The following is a 27,366-nucleotide window of genomic DNA, read 5'->3' as shown; positions in this document are numbered from 1 at the left end:
AAAAAAAAGCTGATTAATAGAACAACATTAGCTGTGGCCAAGTCACGCATGGCACTGACTGCACATTAGGAAAAGGTCATGGCAATCGTCAGATAATGTAGCAGGTAGGGGTGTGACAAAATATTGAAATGGTGATACTGTGTATCGTGATACTTTGTAACCCAAAAGGTTATCGATATGCACCTGCCAAGAATCGAGATATCGTTTTAAAAAGGTGTCAATGTTAAAAAAAGGAACCAACAAGTTTCTATCAAAATCATCAACTATAATAGTGTCTCAGTTAACTCTATGGCTGCCATTTATGGCGCTCGACGCCCCATCCGTTTAGACTGGGAGGGTCGAACGAACGTTCATTCATTCGAAACCAGAGCATTCACAGTCACTCTTTCAGATTTCCAGGGCATTTACAAGTCAATTTCTGTTCATTTTAGTGCATTTGCAGGTCGCTTCCCGTTGAGTTTGAGTTGCTGCCTATTCAAATGGGAGATTCCTGGGCCACTTCCTGTTCCGTAACCCAAAATCAACAGGAAGTGACTCATAAAATGCCCCGAAATCAACAGGAAGTGACTCAAAATCAATAAAGTAATGATCTGAATTCCTCCAAAATTACCTCTTTGCCTAGCATTGGCTGCCACTGATGGCCATAGACGTTCAATCCGTTTGAAGTGGGAGGGATGGCAGCGAATGAACGAAAGTTCATTCGCTGCCACCCTCCCAGTTCAAATGGATTGGATGTCTACTAGTGGTAAACTCATTCCAATTCACAACAGAAGCTTGTTTTTCTGTTCATTTGTCATTTTGTAGAATATCTTAGTTTGATTTCCTGACCAATGTATCGATAATCGTTGTATCGCCATATCGTGAGATCATCGTTATCGTGAGCTTTGTATCGCAAATCGTATCGTATCGTGAGGTACCAAGAGGTTCCCACTCCTAGTAGCAGGACCCATTTTGATTGCTTTTTCCTCAAGTGTAGTTTGAGGAAGACTCACCGCACGACAGTTGGCATCACCTCACAAGCAAAGAAGACGCTGAGCATAGCAAGTGCTTGCGAAAACAGCAGTCCCACAATAGAAATCACCAGGACCAAGCCTCCTTGCAGGTCTGAAAACAAAAGACTCCTTATTTACCTGGGAAATCTGTGGCAAAGGTAATAAATAAATGTACAGTACATACACTGAGCGAGTGCCAGAAGAAGCAGCGAAGACAGTCCGGTGATGATGGCGAAGAACAGAAGCATTCCACGGCGACCGAAACGATTGACGGTGGCGCAGATGATGATGCAAGCCAGAGTTCCTGTGGCGATTCTGACGAAATAGCTGAAGTAGAAGTTGTTGGAAGATGTGTGCAGGTTTCTGGTGAAGCAGTACTGGATGCCTGTTCCAATCAAGCTACAAAGAAAGGAAGATCCCCTGAGAAATCCAAGCTGTAAGCACCCAGCTAAAAGCACAATTTGCATTTCTAGTGCATGACTTCCTTTCATCAATCAGTCAAACACCAAACTTACAGAGTGAAGCTAAGGATGAGGCAGTTCTTCCAGATAACTCGAGTCCGACGGAGCTCCAAAATGGAATAATACTTCGGCTCACAATCTTCATCAAATACTGATTCAATCTCTAGGGGCAGAAAAAAAGTACAAACAATTCACTCCCTGGCCACGAGAACAATGTGATATGATCCATAACAAGAGCTGGATCGAAAATTCTGTTATTACAACAGTAGTGCTGCAACGATTAATTGATTAACTCGAGTAACTCAATTAGAAAAAAGATTAGAATCATATTTTGCTGCTGGGAGTATTCGTTTAATTAAAGTGGCGTTATGATGGTTTGTTTTGAAAGTGTTTGCATTTAGTTTTATTGATTTGGGTGGATAACCTGCCCGCTAGTGGCAACTGTGAATATGACATAGCTCATTTCACATGGCTGAATCCAGCTGCTCCCAGTTAAGACCAACATAAGTTTTTGATTGAGCTAATGGTTTTTTAATGCATTTGTAATTTAGTTTATAGGTATACTTACCCATTTTTGTGGGGTTATGTGTTTGAAACATTTGTTAAGAGCATTGTAAAAAAAATAATAATAATAATAAAAAAATAATAATAATATTAATAATAATTTTATAGCACTTAAGCTAGAAGATTTTTGCTATGTAAGTTACCCAATCATTCTTTTCTTGTACTTAAATCCTCATTTATTTTAATATCATTCAGTCCGAGAGATATTACTTTCTAACTTCATGCGCTACGATTTGAGTCTAGAAGTGAGTCAAACTCTAGGTACAAAGTTGTTGAAGAACATCAATACAGGTAGTCTCCGGGTTACGAACGGTTCTGTTACTAGGCTGGCGATGTAACCCAAATTTCCATGCAAGTTGGAATTAACCCATTAAGTACCCCAAAATAACTATCCAAAAAACCCCAAAAGTATTGTATAGTGATCCCTTGCTACTTCGCACCCTCAGCCCATCGCAGATTTTTTCTCAATTAAAAAATAAAAATAAATAAATACAGATGAGCTGTCCCGATCACGTAGTCTCACTCTCCCTTCTGCTCCTTTTCTTGGTCAGGCAGTCCACTGGAGTTGCTTATTAAAGTTAACGATGATTGACAGACAGTAAGGTTTGAGCTTGCCAGAGATGACTGGAAGCCGAAACTTCAAAGCGGTGCATGCGTTAATCATTGCGTAACCTGTTAAACAGTTGCTGTGGCAACTCATTGTGTGTAAGTGAGCAGCTTGAGGGGATTTGAGTGGACTCTGTCAATGAAGCATTTAATAGTGACAAGCATTTTTCTACTTTATCCTTGTTTGTTAAATTAAATATGTCTTATAAGTATCTCTTTCCAATGCTAAATTTGAATAAATACGTTGAACACACACAAAAACAAATAAAAAAATTGAGGGGGGGGTGCTACGCGGTTTTTCACATATCGCGGAGAGTTCTGGTCCCCATTAACCGCGAAAAATGAGGGATCAATATATTTTTTTTAATGATGGAGGATACACTGGCCTCTTGTGGAAGAGTTGGGTCAGGCTGGACTGTTGCCTTATGACTGAGGAGCAGACTCTTGTCTGACATGAACAAAGGACAGCTGCGCTCTGGTTTGGCCCACATAAAGCTGTAAGTTGTTTCAGCTAATATATGTTTGTATATGGATTTGTAGTTACAGGCATGAAAATGGGTCAGGGGTTAAAAAGGTGAGAAAGGTGTGGAGGAAATATGTTCCGCCGTTCTGCCAAAATGTCCGCCGTCGGCAAAACGTCCTACATGTGGCGAATTTGACCATTTTAATTTTTCACATAAGGCTTAATATTCGAGTTAACGGGGGTTTAATTAGTTGAAGGAGTTGATTTCAACCACCATTGACTCGCGCTAGCTTAGCCACGCCGGAGCCCTGAAACTAACAAATAACTGTCAAACTGCACAGAATTTGTTCAAATCATTTCCAACGACTAATTAAACCCCGACTAACTCAAAGATTAAGCCTAATGTAAAAAATTCTGAACTTCCCCTTTAAAATAAAGACCATTGAATATGGCCCTTAAAATGTTGTCTATAAAAGTTTTAGAGCAATAAAACAAACAACACAAATGAATAAAATGAACAGGAATCCTTCAAAGTATTTCATAATGGGTCCAAATTATTTTTCGAACAGATCATGTGACTATAGAACCTTAGAGACAGCCGTTTGCATTGCTTAGCCAAAACTACAGCTGAGGAGGCAAGATGGATATTTAGAATTTCTTTAAACCTAAGCTTTCAAAACCCTCAACAACAACTGAGCTTGAACCGAGGATTGAGCACGAGCAGTATCAAAAAGTCCTGGCTGTCGTGTTACCTGTTGTGCTGTAATTCCAAGTGGTGCTTGAATTGGATGCTTATAGCAGTGGACAGTCTTTTTGAGCCAGCGCAAAGTTTGCAGCGCACGGAGATATTTTTGTTATCTTTACTGGACAAAAATGTGAAGTAATGGCTGTGTTTCCAGTGTGCAAATGCAGCCGTTTGTAGTATATCTCCTGCCTATTTCATTGCATCCTGGTGAGGTAGCAAGGCTATGTTGTTTTGGCCGCAAACTCCCAGCGCTCACGCATCATGGTAATACACGTGACCCTTTTTGTTCCATCCCCGATTAAAAATGTGACATGTGATGTCACTCCCATGACTACAGTATTCTTCATTCTACACACATTATGGGGCAATAACAAAATAGTAACGCACAGGCATCAAGGAAAGTAATTTTACTCAGATGACTGATTTAGAAAAATGAACGCGTTAGATTGTTCTTTACTGAAAGAAAGTAATCAGATTAGTTACGCATTACGATACCGCGTTATTGACAACACTGCTTTTATATTACCGTTAAATACACAAGCTTGACGCTACCTTAACGGGAGCTATTTTTTCACCGGACGCTCCGGCAGTGTTCAACGCAAGCTGCAACGAACGGCAGTAACTTTGTCATACCACAAAATATGAAAACGAAAACCATTACTCACTAAATTCAATATGCTGGCAAATGCATTCATCTAAAAACAATTGGGAGTGATACTTTACCTCCTCCAGCGAATGTGAATTTGTGCTTAGTACAAGATCATCTGTCGCAATTAGCGATCTTTGACGCTCTTTTTTTTTTTTTTTCCTCCCCGCATACAAACTTGTTTCTCTCTCAGCGGCTGTGATTAACCTCAATGAAGTTGCTGTCCTAGCTAAGCCTTGCCTATCATTCGTCTTTGTAAGTTTTTAGTAACTTTGTGTATTGAATTTGAAAGGAAAATGTGTGTTTTGTTTTTGACGAACTTTTTCATGAAGCTAAACTGTTGAAGCTACTCACATGTGGAAAAATACGAGTGTACAACGTTTTAAATGTATTCATTTGGTATATTTCAGTTACCACGATTTGAGAGATCAATAAATTGAATAATTTACGCCTTGCGATTGGAGTGCTTGTTTTTGGGTTTGCTGGAATAGCGTCACTGACACACGCACAATCAAACAGGGGAAGGGGTAAGCGCTGCCGCGCCAAGCTAATTCTGGCTGCATTTTCGACACATGAAAAATAACGAATACGTACTACTGTATGACGGAAAATTTTAGTGGTTTTGTAACCGCGACGTTTTCATAGCATGGTAATCCGTGAAGGTAACTGGCACATGCCTACAAACGACCCCCCCCCCCCCCCCTTAAAAAAATTTTCTCCTCGGATCTACACGATTCACGTAGGTCATCCTTTTTGACTTCAAAACGGCGAATTTCGCCGAAAGGTGAGAGATTTTCATGCCTGTAGTTAAGATTACGGCTAAAATTTGTGGAGTTACGTGTGAGCGATTTGCTATGAAAATTGTAAATACATTAGCATTCGTAGCATTTAAGATAGCTGACTTTTGTTAGGCAAATTAGGCTAATTTAGTCTAATAAATCTACATATTGATCAGATTAGATGGACGTTTGAACACCAATTGTTTTGTGTCAAGTGTTTTATTGTTAAAATGTATGTCGTTTTAAATGTGTACATGTGTGCCTTACAGCTTTACAAATTGTCAAAAGTGAAGGAAGTAAAAAGCTTCAGAAGGCACATTTGTCTGATCTCTGTAAAGCTGAACAACTTCACGTTTAGTGAGGACCACATCATGTTGAAAAAGTAAAGTAAAAAATAAGATACTGTGAGGTACAATAAGGTACTGTTTATGGGACTGGGGGAAAAAAAATAAATAAAAAAGACTGGAGACAAGATGACGGGCGAGACTCCGGCATCGTAAATTCGAAATCACGCAAGTCGTAACCCGGGGACTACCTGTAAACTGAATATACCATTACTTGGAAAATGTGACTAGTGTATTGTATTTGCATTAAAAATACATTTTAGTTTGCTAGCAGAACATCCCCTTTGTCGGGTCATTTTTGTATTTTGGCTTTGTCAAGTTGTCAAGAACCAGAGCTGATGGAGATAACTTGTTGCAGTTTCGGTTGCTCCAAAAGGAAAAAAATGGCTGCAAGTGGGAGTGCTCACCTGACAGCAACATTTCACCAGGGAAGAGCTCATCTGGCAAACACACGCCATTTCGAGTGGAGAATTCCTGCAGGCTCCTTTTCACCAAAGGGATCTGAGCTGTGGACAACAGCCAACGAGGAGACTCGGGAAACAATGGAGCACAGCTGAACAGGAAAATTGTGCTTCAATATATTGTGTTCACGGAGAGCATGGTCAACAAATAACACATGTAATCTGGATATCACATTTAGATACCATTTGTGACAGAATGAAAAATAAAATGTGACTTATTTTGCTGTAAGAACAGCTGTATTAAATGTTTTCCCAGTTATTGAGAGTAGAAATTCTGTTCAGAAAAATTGTCTTACAATTCCTCCAAAACACTGTTGTCCATGTATGACTCACCACCAATAGGAAATGAGCAGAAGCAGCGGTAATGTGGAAACAGCCTGCAAAACCGGCCAATCGCGACACAGAACAGCAACACCTGGCAACAGTAGCTCTGCAAAGATGGCAAAGAAGCCACTGACCATGGCAACCATAAGACGATGGGGAGGGTCGCACAGCTCCAACCCTGGGAGATCAGATCACAACAAAAATAAAACCTTCAATTCATCATTGGAATATCTTTCTTCAACACGAAAAATAAAGAACGTGTTTTTATACCAAGCTCTACTAACAGGAACTAATACACATCGAAGCGCTAAGAGGTTTTGCATATACTTTTATGGTGTATTTCTTGTCGTTTTGTTTGGCTTATGCAGCTAGATGCAGAAGGTACCTGACTTCTGAGTTCAAATATTGTGGCAGTGATTTTTTTCCCACACTGTAAGATGTGCTTAATGCTTTTGCACACTAACAGTATTTAAATGCAATTATGTGTGTTTAAAACTAGGTGTTATGATTGTTTTCTCTATTCACTTATGCTTTTTAGTGTTTACACAATGGAAAGAGTAAAGTTTCTGTTTTCAGTAAATGTCACCATAATGTTTCATTCTGGTTTCTGTTCTCAGTAAATGATACAATCTCGATAAAACAAAACTTACGCATGTGCAATGAATGCTCTCCAACTCCTTAATAAAAGGCTGGCGCTCCTCAGGGGGGGGTTTAGATAAGCTTGTTGCGAGCTACTCGCTCCGCATCAACCTTCTCTCCTGACGGCCGTTAGCGTAAAAGCCTTATCACTGTCTCCGATCTGATCCTTGTCTTCGTCCTCCTCTAGGTCTTTATTATTTTGCTAGATACAAGTAAGTTTAGACCTAACACACACCCATTCCACTCAGATGTTTGTGTTTGTACAAGGGGCGTCACCAATCCGAACATGTGATGGTTATTCGGGCCTGATCATGTCATTTTCAGAAGGTCGGAATAGAGAAATAAAAGATCGGGTTTGAAAAATTGATTTATTTTATTTAAGAATAATCTCGGGGGCTGCCATTGACTGTGATCGACATCCAATCCATTCTGACAGGGAAGTATGGCATCGATAGAACGATGGTAGTGACACATGTCTGTAATTGTCAGTGGCAGTGAATGAGTCAAGGGCTTCAAGATACAAAATACAGTACGTTTTATGCCATTTATATTGAAATTACTGAAACTTAGCAGTGCAAAGAAAAAATATCCAGTGACAAAAAAAAGTCAAGAAAATCAAGACAGTTCAAATCACACTGGATGACACATTTTTTGTGCTGCACAACTGATTTGCAAAAAAAAAAAAAAAAAAAAAAAAGGATTTTTATTTACCGTATTTTTCGGACTATAAGTCGCAGTTTTTTTATCATAGTTTGGCTGGGGGTGCGACTTATACTCTGAATCGACTTGTGTGCGAAATTATTAACACATTATTATATCATTTCACATGTTATTTTGGTGTTTTGGAGTGACTCTGATGGTTTGGTAAACATGTTAGCATGTTCTTTATGCTATAGTTATCTGACTAACTCTCAATAGCTATGTTACGTTAACATACCGACCACGTTCGCATTTCGTTGTTCATGCATCATGTAACATTATCATACTGTGCACTTATTCAGCATGTTGTTCTCTATTGTATTTTTATTTTAAAGTGCCTTTCAAAATGACATATCTGTTCTATGTGTTGGATTTTATCAAGTTAATTTCCCCCCAAAATGCGATTTATACTCCAGTGCGATTTACAGTGCCCTCCATAATTATTGGCACCCCTGAAAAAGATGTGTTTTTCAGCTTCTAATATATTTTTTTTAATTCAAATAATATGGGACCTTAATGGAAAAAAAAGAGAAAAATCCAACCTTCAATACAAGTGCATTCATTCAGTGGGGAAAAAAAATCCCACATTAAGAAAAAATAATTTGACATCAAATAATTGACCAAAAAGCTCAATCTTGGTCTCATCTGACCAAAGCACACGATCCCAGTTGAAGCCTGGGACCGTGTGTATTTTTGTGTGAGACCAAGATTGAGCTTATTGGGAACAAACACTCTAAGTGGGTCTGGCGTGCCACGAAAGATGCGAATGCTGAAAAGCACCTCATACCCACTGTGAAGTATGGGGGTGGGTCAGTGATGCTGTGGGGCTGTTTCGCTTCCAAAGGCCCAAGGAACCTTGCTAGGGTGCATGGCATCATGAATGCTTTGAAATACCAGGACATTTTAAATCAAAATCTGTTGCCCTCAGCCCAAAACCTGAAGATGGGTCGTCACTGGATCTTTCAGCAAGACAATGACTCTAAACCAGGGGTGTCCAAACTTTTTGCAAAGGGGGCCAGATTTGGTGCGGTAAAAATGTGGGGGGCCGACCTTGGCTGACCTCCTTTACGTACAACAATATATTTAAGCTAATTTTAACAAGCCATTCAGTGTGTCACATTTGCTTTATTATTTTTTTTAATTGAATAATTTCAACAATCTTACAACTAGCCTTTGTGGCGTTCTCTTTCGACTCTCGGGCTCTTGCGAAATACTGCTGCTGTGATATTAAACTAGCTTCAAGTTGCTTCAATTTCTCGCTGCGAATCTTCCCTGTAATCTTGCCGTACATGTCAGCGTGTCTTGTTTGGTAATATCAGCTAACATTGAAATCTTTAAAAACAGTGACTGTCTCTTTGCAAATGAGGCAGACACAGTTATTGCGTATTTTAGTGAAGAAATAGTCCAATTTCCACCTATCCTTGATGCGTCGGCCGTTACAGTCAACTTTCGTTTTTTTGTTGTTGATTGTTGCCATTTTAGAAAATGGAAGTACAGTGGTACCTCTACATACGAAGTTAATCCGTTCCAGGACCTTATTTGTAAGTCGAAATGGTCGTATGTCGAGCAGGATTTTCCCATAGGAATACATTATAATTCCATTAATTCGTTCCACAGCCCAAAAACCTGCACTAAATCCTTAAAAAATACTGCTGGTGCTATTACAAATGGCAATTATACGTAGCAAAACAAATAAATTCTAAATCAAAATTGGAATAATATAATAAAAAGAATAATAATAATTCCTGTAATAGTGTAACGAATCGGGTTCTAATAAGGCGGACATTTTTTTGTGTACCTGAACGCACCGCGGGGCTGACGTGCCTGGATCGGTGAGCTTTGAATGTTCTCTTGAGAACATCGTCAATTACGGCAGACAGCAGGCGTTTTGTGTTGAATAAGTTGTGAAACAAATGATGAAAACGTGGCGAAGCTGGCGATTTCTTTGGAGATGTTACCACAATAAGAATTGTCAGTTTAATTTATAAAGACTGGCGAACGATGGTCGGAGGAGGACCGTGGAGATGTATTGTTGAGCCATTTCACGGATGCCCACCCCACGCTCATATTTTGGGGCTATTTTTCTGTCATTTGCATCTTCATTTAGAAGGTAAGCATCAACTTTTTCCTTGTTTCACCACCTGTACCAACCTTTTCTGAAACCTGTGTTGATTTGTCACACAAGAAAATCCGCCGTGCATTCGTCTGCGGTGCTGCCATTGTCGTCGTATTTCGAGCATGTCGTCGGATGTAGAAACAAATGGCGAGTCAAATTTTACGTCGGATGTCGAAAAGTTCGTGTGTCGAAGCGATCGTATGTAGAGGTACCACTGTAATGGGTCATGTTGCTTAGCTCTTCAATACCTGCGACATGAAGCAATTATCAGAGAATCCCAAAATTTGAAAAATAAGGTCCTAATGAAACCAATTTTTCAAATTTGTAAAAAGCAAAGTCAAAATTAATATGTGTAATAAGCGCTCTAATATCTATAACCCGTGCTAAATCATGTTTTTTTTTCTCATAGAACCTGCAAATGCATGTGTTGACTTGCATCCATCGTTTTTTTTTTTTTTTTTTTTTTTTCAAAAAAGAAATGTCGAAATTCTAAATTAGTCTCAAAATCATGAAATTTTAGGTGTATCAAATGTGATACATTTGGCAATAAAGGGTTAAAGTGCTGCTGCCTTTTAGTGGGTAAATGAGGAGCAGCATTTCGTGTGTAAGCTACTTCATATGCTGGTTGCAGTACTTCTGACCAATTTTTTAAGTCTGTGTACGGGCCAGACATTATTGATTTTATGACAGAGGCTGGGGGCCAGATGAAATTTGACCAGGGGCCGCATTTGGCCCCCGGGCCGGACTTTGGACATGTCTGCTCTAAACATATGGCCAAATCTACACAGAAATGGTTCACCAGACACAAAATCAAGCTCCTCCCATGGCCATCTCAGTCCCCAGGCCTTGTTTTGTTGGCAAAACGGGGTTGTACAAAGTATTAACACCAGAGGTGCTAATAATTGTGACACACATTATTTGATGTCAAATAATTTTTTCTTTATGTAGGATTTTTTCCCCACTGAGTGAATGCACTTGTATTGAAGGTTGGATTTTTCTTTTTTTCCATTAAGGTCCCATATTATTTGAATAAAAAAATATATATTAGAAGCTAAAAAACACATCTTTTTCAGGGGTGCCAATAATTATGGAGGGCACTGTATATTTGCCTGGTATACCAGACTCACCGCTGTTCCAGCGATTGAGTCTGGCGACCGTCCGGCGGATCAAATTCCGAGGGCGAAGCAAGCCACAGCAAACAGCGGAGTGGACCAATCAGCGACGGGCAGACGTGACGTTGTTAAAGCAACAAGTAATTAGCGTGAGCGGAGAATGGAGAAGTTTATTCAACATGGCTAGCGCGAGCCATGTTGACTGTTGTCAATGACTTATTTTGATGTGTTTTTGGTCATTTAAAACTGGTTTTACCGCGGATTGGAACATATTCTCGGCTCTCCCGTTCGCCATCTGTGTTGTTGTAGACACGACTTTCGGCGCGCAAGAGTGACGTTACTCGTTAAGAACACGTCACGCGAATAAACGAATCTGATTGGACGATCGATTTTGTACCTTGCTCGAGAGGCCGTTAATGGGCTGGGTCCCAGACTATTTCTCACAGTGTTTGAAAAATACAGGGAGAATAGTCTGGCTGTGCCAGGCAAACTGTATATGTTTTTTCCTCTTCGTTGGGCATATTATGGCTGTTGCAACTTATACTCAGGTGCGACTTATGGTCTGAAAAAAAAAGTTTATTATTTTTTTTTAACTTAATTGAAACCACTTATATGGCTATAATGTTGGGATAGCTTTGTTCAAATTGGGGGTGCGGGGGAGACATTTTGACATATTTCTGTAATACATTTCTGAGGTTTCGGATTAGGACGCTATCTGCAGATCTTCAAAATCAGGTGACTTCGGACTCGCATACAAAAATATGTTACCAGGACATCCCTAGTTTGTACAATCCCACATTTGTGAGATTTGGTTATGTGTGTGTTGTGCAACACAAAATAAATCAGGGCAAGTTATAATTCCACTTAGCCAATATTTATCTCAGAAATATTTAAATGAAGCAAATGTTTCAGTTTAGCTCAATCACTAACAATACAGTACATGTTCCTAACTTCCTACCTGTACAAACCATGTTCAATAAGCTAGAAAACACATCTAGGAAATACAGGTTTGTTCATTTATGTAATCTTGTGCTGCTGTCCAAGAACAAAGAGAATTTGAAGCTCCCTTCCTGCTTATGTTCTGGCTTTAGTGGTGGCCCTGCTATTGTTTCCACATCTCTGTGGACAATCAACATCCGCAGGACATCAGCCAGATACGCATTTTTCCCGCTGCCTAACACAACATGAGAATAAAGACTGAAGTCTAGACTCACTCTACCACTGACCTTGTAGGAATGGGGAGAGTATGTGTAAGAGTATGTCAAAAACAGAGGTGGGTGTGGATTTTAAAAAAGCGCCACGTCAAAGCATGACCCTTTGCCCCGCTCTCTCCGATAAGAATGCGTGTGTATGGACTAAAACATTTGGTAGACTATGTATAAGATGCCTGCAAGCCAGAGACATCTAAGAATGCTGATGGAATTCCCTGAAAGACAGAAATATTACAAACATGCCTTTGTGTGTGAACTCGGCTGCTAAATTACGTCTATTGTACACGTACATGCAATTGTGTGAGCTCATGTATTTAAAGTCAAGGCAAATTAACCTTAAGGAAAAATTCATAGAACATAATCGATAGATTGTGTAAGAAATACTCTTTATACATCGTTTATGGTACTGTTTCAGAAAGTTCGGTTTAATCGAATGCAAAAAAAATATTCTTATGAACTCCAATTATATAATAATAATCATATATTAAGAAAATATATATTTTCTGACCTTCCAGTGAAGAAAGGCAGCTCACAAGTGACCGCAATTAAATATCTAAATGAATACCTTTGACAGTATGAAAACTGCACATTGTTTTTAAACCACAGGGATCATATTTATGGAGGACCACGAGTGCAAAAATTAAATAAATACACAAATACATTTTTAAATATGTCATTAAAATGCTAGATTTCAATGTCTATTTTTTTTTATTTCAATATTTATTTAAATATTTCAATATATATTTATACATTTCAATTTTTACTTCTTTATTTCAACATTTAAATAATTTTTTCAACATTTATTTAACTATTTCAATATTTATTTTAATTTGTATTTATTTCAATTTTTATTTTTATATTTCATTTTTTATTTATTTCAACTTTTGTTTAATTACTTCAACATTTATTCAAATATTTCAACATTTATTTCCATTTTTATTTATTTATGTTTTTATTCCAATATATATGGCGGAAAAGACTTGAAGTTCCGCTCTTCAACCCCCAATTTGGCCAAATTTCAAAATTTTCCTATACAGTGGGGCAAATAAGTATTTAGTCAACCACTAATTGTGCAAGTTCTCCCACTTGAAAATATTAGAGAGGCCTGTAATTGTCAACATGGGTAAACCTCAACCATGAGAGACAGAATGGAAAAAAACAAACAAACAGAAAATCACATTGTTTTATTTTCAAATACTGTACTGTATTTGCAAATAATGGTGGAAAATCGGTATTTAGTCAATACCAAAAGTTCATCTCAGTACTTTGTTATGTACCCTTCGCTGGCAATAACGGCGGCCAAAGGTTTTCTGTAACTCTTCACAAACTTTTCACACACTGTTGCTGGTATTTTGGTCCATTACTCCATGCAGATCTCCTCTAGAGCAGTGATGTTTTGGGGCTGTCGTTGAGCAACATGGACTTTCAAATCCCTCTACAGATTTTCTTTGGGGTTGAGATCTGGAGACTGGCTAGGCCACTCCAGGACCTTGAAATGCTTCTTACAAAGCTACTCCTTTGTTGCCCTGGCTGTGTGTTTGGGATCATTGTCATGCTGAAAGACCCAGCCACGTCTCATCTTCAATGCCCTTGCTGATGGAAGGAGATTTTCACTCAAAATCTCTCGATACATGGTCCCATTCATTCTTTCCTTTACACAGATTAGTCGTCCTGGTCCCTTTGCAGAAAAACAGCCCCAAAGCATGATGTTTCCACCCACAGTGGGTATGGTGCAATTCAGTATACTTTTCCCTCCAAACACGAGAACCTGCGTTTCTACCAAAAAGTTTTATTTAGGTTTCATCTGACCATAACACATTCTCCCAGTCCTCTTCTGGATCATCCAAATGCTCTCTAGCGAACCGCAGACGGGCCTGGACGTGTTCTTTCTTCAGCAGTGGGACATGTCTGGCAATGCAGGATTTGAGTCCCTGGCGGCGCATTGTGTTACTGATAGTAGCCTTTGTTACTGTGGTCCCAGCTCTCTGTAGGTCATTCACTAGGTCCCCCCGTGTGGTTCTGGGATTTTTGCTCACTGTTCTTGTTATCATTTTGACACCACGGGAGATCTTGCATGGAGCCCCAGATCGAGGGAGATTATCAGTGGTCTTGTATGTCTTCCATTTTATAATAATTGCTCCCACAGTTGATTTCTTTACACCAAGCGTTTTACCTATTGCAGATTCAGTCTTCCCAGCCTGGTGCAGGTCTACAATTTTGTCTCTGGTGTCCTTCAACAGCTCTTTGGTCTTGGCCATAGTGGAGTTTGGAGTGTGACTGACCGAGTTGTGGACAGGTGTCTTTTATACCGATAATGAGTTAAAACAGGTGCCATTAATACAGGTAACGAGGGGGACCACGTTAGACCTCGTTAGAAGTTAGACCTCTTTGACAGCCAGAAATCTTGCTTGTTTGTAGGTGACCAAATACTTTTTTTCCACTCTAATTTGGAAATAAATTCTTTAAAAATCAAACAATGTGATTTTTCCACATTCTGTCTCTCATGGTTGAGGTTTACCCATGTTGAAAATTACAGGCCTCTCTAATCTTTTCAAGTAGGAGAACTTGCACAATTGGTGGTTGACTAAATACTTATTTGCCCCACTGTATGCATGTGTGCTAAATCATTGGAAAGCTTAAAATCTCAATTTTCTGGGGCAAGAAAAAGTTTGAGCAGGAGGGCATTAAAAAAAAAAAATTTAAAAAGCAAAACCCTTAACGGAGGTGAGAGCACACGAGAACAGAATTAAAGACGCCACGATTTTAACGAGATATTATTGCGTACTTACCCTGTTTTGATCCAAAAATTCCATGTAGCATGTATCACCGAGTGACAAGACACAGCTGTGAATGGCCACAGCCGGATTTTGGGGGGATTTCATGGATGAAACATGGTAATATAACAACAGTCGTGATGCAGAAATCGCAGCTGTCGAGTGGTGGAGATTTTCATTTTCATACATTTACCCTTTTAAATGTTTTTTTCCCCATTTTTCTTTGTTTGGATCAATTATTTATCATCTAAAATATTGGGGAAAATGCGACAGTAACGAAAAAAATACAATTAAGTGATAGTTATGAGGGAGATATCAGTGACTTTTTTACAGACGCAAATTTCTTCATTGTGACGTAATTTGTTTAAAAGTTTAAAATATGTGAGTGAATAATTTTTTAAAGTCGTTTTTTGTTTTTAAATTAAATTTTAGACATCAATTATTGATTCTAAGCTAAACATGACAGACATTTCGAATAATAAATACGATTACCCTTGTTTTTATGGCTGGATTGGAACAAAAGCGGTTGCACGACGTCTGTAAACGGGGGTTTCCAGGGTAAAACGGACACATTAAAAATAGTTTAGGGACTCAATGTGCCATGAATCTGCTACGGCAGCAAATAGACATATTGCTCTATCAGACACAACAGTTCTTTTGTCTTGAAATACAGCAGTTTATTTTAAAGAGGGGTGCAAGAGCAGAAACTGACTTTTTATTTATCTCAACATGTATTTATTTCATTTTGCACTCATTCCCCTTGTACCACATGGGGAAAAAAAAAAAAAAAAAAAACGGATAAAATTTTAATTTTTTATAATAAATAAATTATTTTATCTGTCATTGGCTCATCAAACTACATGGCTTTGGAGTCAAGCTAGAGCTCCTTCCTTCGCAACATGGCAGTGATTGCTAAGGTTCTGCATGAGCTCTCTCTCACGATAAACCGCTGTTTTGGAAGCCACATGCTCAGGGTCCGAATTTCCAGCATCAACGTCTTCTGCTAAGCTTAACATGTCTGTTATTAAATCCCAAGGAAGCTCATCTGCTGACGTGCCAACATAACTCGATTAAACTTTCCACGTATCACTAAGCAAGTCATCTCATGGAACTTACTTGCTACGTATGAAGATAAAAGGATCCCAGCTAGCATGATGCCCTGTGAGAGACGTAGCAGCAGAAACACGACAGCACTGTTGGACATACACACAGCCACACCAAACAGACTCGACAAACTAACAGACATGAGAAAACCCCTTCGACGACCGAGCCTGAAAAATATGGAAAAATCAAACCGTTGAATTCAGTCAATATCACACAAAAGAAGCACTAACGCAATCATGAGCATTTACCAATCGCACAATGAGCCGATGAAGACGTATCCTACAATCCATCCAGTCATGAAGCAAATGTGTTGAAGGGGAATTTTCCAGTAGTCATTGCAGACCAGGTTCCACTGTACACAAAAAGAAAACAACATAATTAATTGCGAGATAACAATGTTCATATAGATCAGGGTTCGCTAAATCCGGACCTCGGTGCCACTTTTCCTGTCGTGTTTTCCACGTCTCTCTCCCCTAACACACCTGAATCAAATGATTATGTCATCAGCAACCTCTCCAAAAGCCTGATAATGATCCTGATTACTTTGGATTTAGTGAACCCTGATATAAATGAAAGTGAGACTATATTTCAGGACGTGGAGGGGGAAAAAAAATTCTGCTGTGAGAATCTTTGTAAGAAAAAACAAAACAAAATGAAAGTATAGTTGACATTTGAAATCATTACACATTTCCACTAACATGAATTAACTGCCCACAGCATGTCTCACTACACTTTAGCTTCATTGGACACTATAACAGGCTTCCTGTAAAGTCACTACCACTGATAAAGGGTCTGCGTGAAGGCCGGAATGTAGATCATGCTGAGCCTAATTGAATCAAGATGCCTGCTGACGGGCGGCATTATTACATTAGAACAAAGTAGTGTTCAAAATAGAGCCTGTCAAGACATTCTTTTCCATTCATCCTTTAGCCTCCAATCTATTCTACAGATATTTTTCAATTCTGTTAATTGGTAGACACACATCATTTAGACTTCACAAGCTGCTTACAGCTCAGTCGGTCAATATTCAATGGTTTTCCACGCTCCAAAACATGTATGTATTGCACATTGACCTACCTTGAGTACAGTTCAGTTTAATGTAGTATATTATTATAACTACTATTATTTATATAATAGCCATAGAACACCTTTTAAACACACTTGTGATTTTAATAAATAAAAGAGGGAATTTTATCAAGCCAAAGGGACTGGATGGTAGAAAAGTATCAAATACAAATGGCAAGCATGTTAGGCAAAGACATCATCATGTGACTACTAGAATCATCTCTGAGTGGCACAGCAGTAGAACTCTGTAATGCTGGACAAAAGTACTTGGAGTCCTGACTCATTCATTTGAGTCTGTTGATTTACCATGATGTTCAGTGCCATTTCCCTCCTTCTTCATCGTAAATGTGGTCCTCATTTTAGACAAGTGCGTATAATATGCAAAACACACAAGCAGGGTTTTTCTATTATATGCTGTGGGAAATTTAATGCCAAATGTATGCATTATAATGCTTCCTTGTTTTATTAGACACTGTCTAGGTCAGGTGAAAGTGTAAATGCAGATTGGTAACAATTCTTCCCATTTGTTTGAAAAACGAATAAACAAATAAATAAAAGCGAAAAAATGTGCTATATTTCATTTCAAACTGTAGGAATAAAGACTTCATAGTAAAATGACACACATTTCAGTGCGTTGTTTGTAAATGGGTAGAAAAACATTTCATGAGCATTGACGTGATTAATTCATCTTCTGTGTTGCTTATCCGGTTTAACAATGCGGAAGTGAAATATGATATGATCCAGGATTTGTTCACATAATTTAAAGATTTGTTGCCCATATTCCATTTTTTTAACAATTTCAGTTTGTGAACACCACTGGATTTGACCAACATTTAGGACAATCAGGCTCATCTCTTCATAGGTACAGACAGTGCCAGGAGACTTAACAAATACTATAACATTTTGAAATAATAAATAAATACAGTGGTACCTTTGCTTACGAAACAAAGTGGCTCTGGAAGTTGTTTCTTAAACTGAAAATTCCGTAAGTAGAGACGCGTTTTCCATGTAAATGCCCCAGTCCATCCCAAGCCCTACAAAATTACGATATCAATCTTTTATAAAGCATATAAAATGCATTAAAACATGTAACAAATACATGTTACAATTAGATAATAGCACAATAAACCTAAAATGATAGCTGTGCAATATTAAACAAATAAAAATTTAAAAAAAAGAATAAAAGTTAATACACCTATGTAAAGCTGTTGGAACACCTCATTGCCAGAGGGCCGAATGAAGAGGACACTTGGCTACACACTTACACATGCAGTAGAGGTCCCGCTTAGCCAGTTGGATGCCAGGAAGATGCTAGGCAATAGCCAATGGCAGAGCAGCTATAGTTATGTTACGTTCAGTAATCTCTGGCAGCTGAAAGTAGCGGTCCATTTGTTCATACTAGTGATGCACGATAATGCATTTTTCAGCCGATACCGATAACCGATAATTTCCTCCTCGTTCCAACCGATAACTGATAATGTCAAGCCGATAATTTTATTAAAGATTTATGTAAAATTTTAAAGTATACACAAGAGAAAATATTGCTGTGCAAAAATAATATTGCTCTTTTTTTTCCAACATCAAATGTGAACAAGTAGTAGTAGTAGTAGTAGTAGTAGTAAATTCCAACATCGAAATAAAGACAGATTGTCTGACATTGTGTAATGGTAAACTTTTGGCAACAATTACTTACAGAGTAAATACATAAGCTGCACAAAAATGGCTTTAAAAGTATGCCATTCCTAAAGTATAACATTACTACACAGCAAAAACACAGCTCCTTAAGACTAGTTAAAGTCCCTTGTTTTCAGTGTAAATCTATTGGAAATAAGTGAAATTAACTGCCAGCACTTCAAGTATATTTCACTCAGATTTCTTGAAGAAAAATGGCCTGCTGAAAATAAGCTTAACAGCCTTTTTTAAGCAATAAATGAATATACATAATCCTTAAAAAAAAAAAAAAAAAAAAAAAAAAAAAAAAAAAACTTGTCAGAAATATTCTTTATTCAAGAATATGTATGGTTCAAAACATTATTTGAAAGCAATTTTTTCTTGATTTAGGTGAAAAATTACCTAATTTTTTTTTAGATGTTTGGGCTTAATAAGAACAAATGGCAATATTTAGTTCAAGTAAGTGGAATAATCTGGCGCATTCATCTGTTAACTAGTCTTCAACACTCAAACAAGATGGGGAAAATTATTTGACGAGATTTAAGAAGAATGATCTGATTAAGACGTCATAAATTTAAAGCGTACTGAATGCATTACTGACTGGATGACTTCTTTGTGTGGTTTGGTGCATGTTACAATTATCAACTAACCACTGTGCCGTCATGATAAACATGGTTTGTTGACATCACCTGTGTAAATGTCCGTGGTCCGCGGTAACTGATGTGATCGGCATGTCTTTCACGAAGAATCGTGGTCGTATAAACTGCATTATTTTTTCATCCAGGGGTTTGGCTATCGGGTCATTTCGGGAATTTCCTCCCGCCTGTGCCCTTCAGTCCGCCCGGCTGCCAAATTAGCACCCGCGCCAGGCCTCTGTCTTGAACTGGAGTGGCGGCGGCAGCTAAGTTCGTACCGGATATCCGCCCGCCCCTGCCGGCTCGCTGCGGCGCATGGCTCTGCTCTCATGCTCTACCCGGCTAGGGCGAGGCGGCGGCGGTGGTCTGCCGGTCCGGCGGACTCCGTCGGAAGACAGCTACTTGTCAACTATCGATCTCGTGAGGTGTTTAGCCATAGATGGGAGTTTACCACTCGCTTTGGGCTGCATTCCCAAACACCCCGACTCCCGGAGGACCGCAGCGTCTCTGTATCGTCACAAGCCCCGTAGCTTCCTTTATAGTTTATTTGTTAACAATAGCTTTAGCATTCGGGCTAGCAGCAGCCTCGTATTCGTTCCAAAAATCATTGTGATGCAGTTTTAAATGGCTGCTGGGTTAGTGCTAGTGGTGTTCAATGAGGACGCTTTCTTTACGCCTTGAGGAACTGTTTTGTAAATGGCGAGAGCGTCGTTTATTTCATTTCACACACGGGAAAAGCAACGCACGCCAGTGAGAGCGCCTCAACAGTCAACACTGATGTGTAACACCGCCTCCTCTATGACGCCGTACTCCTAAACCCCTCCTCCCACAGGGGCTTCAGAGAGGGGAGGGGTTGAGCAGGCGGCAGTGAAGAAGTGGAGAAAACTGCTTGGTTGCGCACATTTGGAGGCTAAATCAAGTATATAATTATCGGATTGCATTATCGGTTGATTTTTTTATTATCTGTATTATCTGTGTGACGTCATAATTGCCATTATCGGCCGATAATTATCGGTAGCCGATATTATCGTGTATCTTTAGTTCATACTGTACTTTTGCCTTTCGAATCCTGAAATTTCTTTCGTCACAAGAGGCAACATTTGCCCCATTGAGGCGTAACGTAACCTGGAAGCTCTGTATGTAGAGACATTCGTAAGTAGAGGTACCACTGTATGTTTGCAATGTGGTTAAAAAGTGTTTTCAAGTGTTTGAGAGTTACTTCAAAAGTATTTGAATTGTGTTTAACGGATGTAGGAGTGGTGAGACTATAAAAAAAACTTGTTTTCGATCTGGTATCTGTATAGTTTTTACCAACTACATGAGGTTTTGGAACATCCACTGCAATAAAAGTCAGATGTTTTTGAGCTACTTTCCCCCCCCACACGCTTCATGAGTGTCTATAAAAGCAGAGTTAATTTATTCAAGTTATTCATTTCCTCTTTAAAAATCAAAAACAAAACAATGCTTATTTTTGTTTTGAATTAATAACAGACTGGTTAAGATGGAGACAAAGTACAGCCTGGGCACTACTATGATCTGAAAAATCAAGAGTGTAACAAACAGGCCAAAAGGTCAAAAAACAAGGCTATTTACATTACTGTACGTTTTGCGTGTTCCAACTTGGCATATGATAAAAGAAAAAAAGAGCTTAAAAACAGTCAAACAATGTGATGATGTTGCACTCACAGTCTTGCACTTTTATTTGGCAGATAATGCTAAAGGTTTGACTCAATCTCAATTTCTGTACAAGCAGCTTTTTCCCCACTCCTGGTTTCCAACAAAGCATTCCAGCACCTTGGGAAGGAACACGGATGGCTATACTTCCTTGTTCCACCTGGCCATTAAGAATGATAGTATTGGTTCAACCCATTAAAGTACAAACAAAAAAGAAAACATTTACAACAAAGGATCCTTGTTTTGCTTGTCCATTCTCCATCAGCTACAAGACATTTTAATCAGTATTTGCAGACTTGGGTGGAACATTATTTGCATATTACACAGCCAGACAAGGGCCAACTTCAAAGTAAACTTATTACAAGGGACAAGCGCACCCATACAAACATTGTTTTCACCTTTTTGCAGCTGTAACCATTTTCTCCCTGGAACAAAGAGATTTTTTTAAGTGTCTACCTGAATGTTTGCCTTGTTTGAACTGATGTTCCTAATATTCAGTACTTTTAATGTACTAGTGACAATTAAGATAAGTCTTCTCATAGTTTGAGAGGTTCACGGGATTGATTCAGTTATTGATTCAATAACTTTAGGCCTTTGGAAATCACTCTTACAAACACAAAATGCAGAAATTTTCCACTGAATGAGCATACTTCATCCATTTGTTCTTTCCTGGGAAACCGACCTGGCTTTGGCCATGTACAAGATACATGGCAAGCCAGTATGGTCTTCTGTTGTTTCAATTGGATTTCCACTACGGTCCAATATCGACTGACCAATCACAGTACACAAGGCAGGACTTTGTGACAGGTCATGAACGATAGGATAACAAATCTTTTTTTTACACTTCCGGACATTTTGGAAGGTGTTGTGCGTTCTTGTCTTCTTTTCCGTATATGTGATGAGGAGTACACATGTGCCGATTACCAGTTTCATGGTATACCGTGGTATGAAAACGTCAAGGTTTCAAAACCGCAAAAGTTTTCCGTCATATCGTCCTTAGGTATTGGCTATTTTTTGTGTCCCAAAACTGCAGGGAGAAATCCCTCGCTTGCATCTGTATGGCTCAACCCTCCCCCACTGGTTGTTGCTCAGTGTCAGGGAGTCAGCTGTGCGACACGATGGCTGGAGGAGGTGAAACTCCTGAACTTTTTCCCCCAATACAGAAAACTTAAAGACGGCCGCGGCTTAGAGGAGGAGGGCCAACTGACATGTAAAACATGTTTGCGGAGGGTGGCTGCCAAGGAGGCAATACCTCCAACATGATTTCGCATTTATACAAAATTAAAGGTTAGTAAAGACTGCCATGAACGTTTTCCACCAGCTATGAGAGTTGACTCCAGCGTGTTTAGTGTGTCTAGCGGTCTCTCTGGCAACTCTCTGTGTTGAGAAACAGAGTGTGTGTATAATGTAAACATGATACGAGTCATACACACGTGCTTTTTATGGAATTTTTTTTTTTTTTTTTTTAATAAGTAGGCTGCTGGACAGGACTCGATGTTACTTTTTTAGGCGCCCCACTTTTGCTTGTACAACACAGTCTCATTTGAAGCGCAAGAGAATACCAAACTTTGCACATGCGCTCTGACTTTCTGTCAGACAGAGTCAAAGGCAGATCGAACACCGCAAATCTTTTGAACAGACTTTTACTTTTTTCATTAACAAGTACTGTACACTAAGCCTGTCGCGATATGCAATAAGTCAATTTATCACACGGTATATAAAAAAAAGGGCGGTCATTTTCCTGGTTGCGATTTATTGCTGCGTTCATGTGTGCGCCCATACATTTGCGTGTGTTTGTATGTGTGCACTCGGCACACGTGCGTGTTGATTACATATGACACTCCAGTTCCTTTCACAGATGTTTGTGATTCATCAACAAGCCATAGAATTAGAGTTAAAACATACAAAACACGGAATCACAGATAGATTTGATATCTTATAGACATATTATATTTATTATTATAATATTTTAGCCTGCTATAAAACATTGGCAGTCTTCTCCAAAACACATAACTGCAGTTAAAACGTGACACTTTAAACATGAAAACTCGCTGGTTTACAGCATTTGCAAACACTGCGAAAAAAGAACAAACTGTATTAGCGACACCACTTCCATGACAAATACAGAAGTTTTCTTTATGGAGTGTATAGCTTACGGTTAGCGGCTCAGCAAACGTACGGTGAGCATTTCAAAATAAAAGCACGTCATGCTGAAATACAGATTTCTGTAGTTAATCTCAAATACTTCAGATTCTACACTAAGAATAGCTTTTAAACGACACCCCTTATAAAAAATCTGATTGGCAAAGAATAATTTGGCTACAAATTTGTTAAGGTGCACTTTGTAGGACAGGATGACAGTCATTTTGGATGAAATAAACACTTTTGATGGGCTCTAATTAGCATTGGGTTTCTCACCTATTTCATATTCTGCACTTCACTAGCTTTCAAATAACTCGTTGTGCATTTTGTTTGTGTGCGTGTGTTTTTTTTTTTTTTTTAAATATGTATTATTTTTAATGTAGTAGTGTTTTATTTAAGAATAACAATTTATTGCATTTAAATGGGTGATTAATTAGAATGTATTGTCACTGCATTAGTGGTTGAATTGGTTAAAAAAAAAAAAAAAAAGAAAATAATATCAGCGGCACGGTGGCTGAGTGGTTAGCACGTCTGCCTCACAGTTCTAAGATCAAGGGCTTCGGCCTTCCTGTGTGGAGTTTGCATGTTCCCCCCCTGCCTGTGTGGGTTTCCTCCAGGAACTCCTGTTTCCTCCCACATCCCAAAAACATGCATGGTAGGCTGATTGAACACTCTAAATTGTCCGTAGATATGAGTGTGTGCGTGAATGGTTGTATGTCTCCTTGTGCCCTGTAATTGGCTGGCAACCAGTTCAGGGTGTCCCCTGCCTACTGCCCGTAGTTAGCTGGGATAGGCTCCAACACCTCCGCGACCCTCGTGAGGAAAAGGGGCATGGAAAATGAATGAATGAATGAACAATAATATCGGATATTAACAATAATTTATGAGACAATATATAGTCTACAGCGTTTCCCACCAATGAACGAGACTGTGAAAAAAGGATAATGATCAGATGCGTCAGTCAGCCGATTACACAGCTGTAGCCCACTCCACTCTACGACCCGCGCGAGCGAGAGCACGCGCGTGCACACACACAGACACACGCGCCAACAGGTCGCGCTCATTGACGGGACTACTAGCCTGGTACACCAGACTCATAGCTGTGCTATCCTATGAGAGTATGAGTCTGGCCACCATTCAGCAGAAAAAAATTTCTAGGGCAGAGCCAGCCACAGCAAATAGACAGTGGAGCGGGCCAATCAGCGACGGGCTGACGCGACGTCGGTTAAGCGACAAGAAACTAGCGAGAGACATTTCAACATATTCAACATGGCTAGCGCGAGACAGACTGTTGGTTTTAGCGACTCGATGTGTTTTTGGTCATGTAAAACCGAATTTACCGCGGATTGGAACATATTGCCGCTGAGTCTGGTGTACCAGGCGACGGGACTACTGTCTGCTGCATTCTGCTGCATTTGGCGCGATCCGGCGACACCACATACAGCAATTTATATTATATTCAGTGGTCTCAAAATGCCCTAAAGAGATACACCAGGCCTGAAAATGTACACACACACACCCTACCCCGAGGGTCAGAGACCCTCCCACCAGTCTCCTAAAATCCTGTGGGAAACACTGGTCTACTAACATTTGTCATCGGGACAGGAAAATAGACCATGTACTCTTAAATTTTCACACACAAAAACAGAGGTTATTGAGACTGCATGCCATGATTGTTTGACAACTACAAATTGTCTACAACCGAAAATGTGAGTCTACATCACATACGTGCTTCTGCGATTTGTTCAGGTTCAATCACTGCTGGTTAGCCCCACCTCTACCATCGATTTTGGAATCCAGCTCAAACCACAAGAGACGAGACTGACTTAAAAGCGACTGGGCAACAAAGGGAAAATACAGGTCCAGAGGTGACAACACTTGAAAACAATGACATAACAAGTGAACATGTGAATTCCCCAACAGCAGCAAAGTCGGAGCAAATATTGACACACATCACAGGCCCATAAGATATCCAGCTTAAGGTCCATGTACGTGTAAGATCTTTATCCTCACCAGTAAAACAATTCAGCCCTTTGGAAACCCAACTAGGACTAGTTGAACAACTGTTTAATAACCAAATTTTTACCCCACTATTACAGTTTTGCACAATAGTAGGGCAACATTGACATATTAGTTAGGAGAACTACATGTTGCAAAGGAATGAAGCACTGGGTGACATCTTAATGCTTTTTGAATTTGTATTGAATCACAGGGTGTTAATGACAACAATTTGTAGACAGCCCGGAGGGACCACACAGAATCTCACTAGCTTTGTTCGTCTTCTCGGTTGGGGTTCATGGATGGATCAGTAGGAAATTTGGTAGTTGTATTCGATGGACGTATACACAGCGATCTTCAGAGGCCGCACAATACTTTTTTTTTTTTTGGTATTAGGGTTGATTACTTAATTGCAGAATTATTGTTGCCTGTAGGTTTGGAGTTTGCCAGTAGAGGGCATGCAGACTCTTTGGGTGTGCTTATCAGGTTCTCACGGCTGATGCTACTTTTAGGGCGAAGGGTGGTCGTACTTCGTTTGAACTTTTTTTGGTAGTACTGTTTCTTGCGAAATAGCGCACCATTACGCTCGATAGTAAATTATGTTGTCCTACTAAAGAAAGCAACAAAAAAAACAGTAAAAACATCTTAACTCATTAAATGCTATTGACAGTGCAAGACATTCAATCCATGTTGACAGGGAAAGACTGGCAGAGAGCACTCGCTGGCACCCCTCCACACCAAAATGGATTGGACGTCAATGTCGTCAATGGCACTGAAACGTGCATTCAGAACCGGTCCTCCAAGGCAATGAGTAAATCGAACTATAATTCGCTGTAATCTTTTTGTCCGTCTTTTTGGCTTTATTCGAAGAATAATGAAGTTATCATACTTGGTTGGGGAGCGCATCTAAAATGTAAACTTTAAAAACAATTCTAAATAAAATAAAATTTAAAAATTTTGAAAAAAGAAAATTGTAGGAAATAAAAAAAGAATAAAGACAAAAAGTGTGGCCTGTGTGTATTTTGCACTGGGAATTTTATTTATTTGTTTCATAAATCTTTTGTAACCTCACATAGTTCAACTCTTTGGTTGCCATTAACAGCACAAGATGCTCAATCCATTTTAACAAGTATTGGCTGGCGTCAGTAGGTGTTTTCAATATCAATTTCCCTTTTTATTTTATTTTTTAACTTTTTTTTTTATCTTTAACTAACTAAAACAACACATACTCTGTCACCTGGGCTGGCAGGGAATGAGTTAAGCTAATGTTAACTTTTGAATGGATTTCCACCGTAGCAATCACTGTTCCCTGAAGGGGCTAAATCAGGGGTCGGCAACCCAAAATGTTGAAAGAGACATATTGGACCAAGAAAAATAAACAAAAACAAAATACAAATATGTTTGTAGGCGCCAAAAATGAAAAGCCTTATAACGAAGGCAACACATACTGTATGTATCTATATATTAGCTATATTAGCCTACTATCAAAATGACTAAGTTGGCTACAAATACTAGTATATAATGAGCCTTAATGATTTTTTTTTTCTTTCCCTGCAGTACATCCTAGAGAATGACAAACCACGTGACAACTCTGTTGAACCTCGCCGCCTGAAGTTTAACTTCATTACAATATTAATGAATTAGAATGTTTGTGTCATGTTTGTCCTCTGACAGAAACCATATAAAAAATAAAATAGATTTTCCTCCCCAATCTTTTTTTCATTTTCAGATATTTTTCAAAACGCTCTAGGCAGCCACTTGGGCAGCGCTATAGAGCCGCAAGCAGTTCTAGAGCCGCAGGTTGCTGACCCCTGGGCTTAATCAGGGGTCGGCAATCCAAAATGTTGAAACAACCATATCGAACCAAAAAATACAAAACAAAACAAAACAAAATATGTCTGGAGCTAGCTGCCAAAAATTAAAAGGCAACACATACTGTATGTATCTATATTAGCCTACTATCAAAATGACTAAGTTGGCTACAAATACATAATGATCCTTCATGACTGAATGTTTATTTCCCTGCAGTGCATCTTATGGAGAATGATGCACCACGAGTATACTCTGTTGCATGATGCCGCCTGAAGTTTAACTTCATTACAATATAAATGAATTAGAAGGATGTTTGTGTCATGTTTGTC

General features: G+C 39.1%; 1 protein-coding gene across 1 annotated transcript in view; it reads right to left on the bottom strand.

The window, feature by feature from the left end:
• Positions 1 to 27,366, bottom strand: part of slc22a31 (solute carrier family 22 member 31) — a 41,448-nt gene that overhangs the window by 4,882 nt on the left and 9,200 nt on the right. Inside the window, exons 2-8 of the mRNA XM_057846688.1 lie at positions 16,289 to 16,392; positions 16,053 to 16,207; positions 6,395 to 6,563; positions 6,008 to 6,153; positions 1,508 to 1,616; positions 1,177 to 1,391; positions 993 to 1,104 (exon numbers count right to left, since the gene is read on the bottom strand). Coding sequence (XP_057702671.1) covers positions 993 to 1,104; positions 1,177 to 1,391; positions 1,508 to 1,616; positions 6,008 to 6,153; positions 6,395 to 6,563; positions 16,053 to 16,207; positions 16,289 to 16,392 — 1,010 coding nt within the window. The remainder of the gene's footprint in view (positions 1 to 992; positions 1,105 to 1,176; positions 1,392 to 1,507; positions 1,617 to 6,007; positions 6,154 to 6,394; positions 6,564 to 16,052; positions 16,208 to 16,288; positions 16,393 to 27,366) is intronic.

Source organism: Corythoichthys intestinalis, chromosome 1 (genome assembly GCF_030265065.1).
Source record: "Corythoichthys intestinalis isolate RoL2023-P3 chromosome 1, ASM3026506v1, whole genome shotgun sequence".
NCBI classification, from domain to species: domain Eukaryota; kingdom Metazoa; phylum Chordata; class Actinopteri; order Syngnathiformes; family Syngnathidae; genus Corythoichthys; species Corythoichthys intestinalis.
The sequence above is the reverse complement of the archived record's forward strand: the minus strand, read 5'-3'. Positions and strand labels throughout refer to the sequence as shown.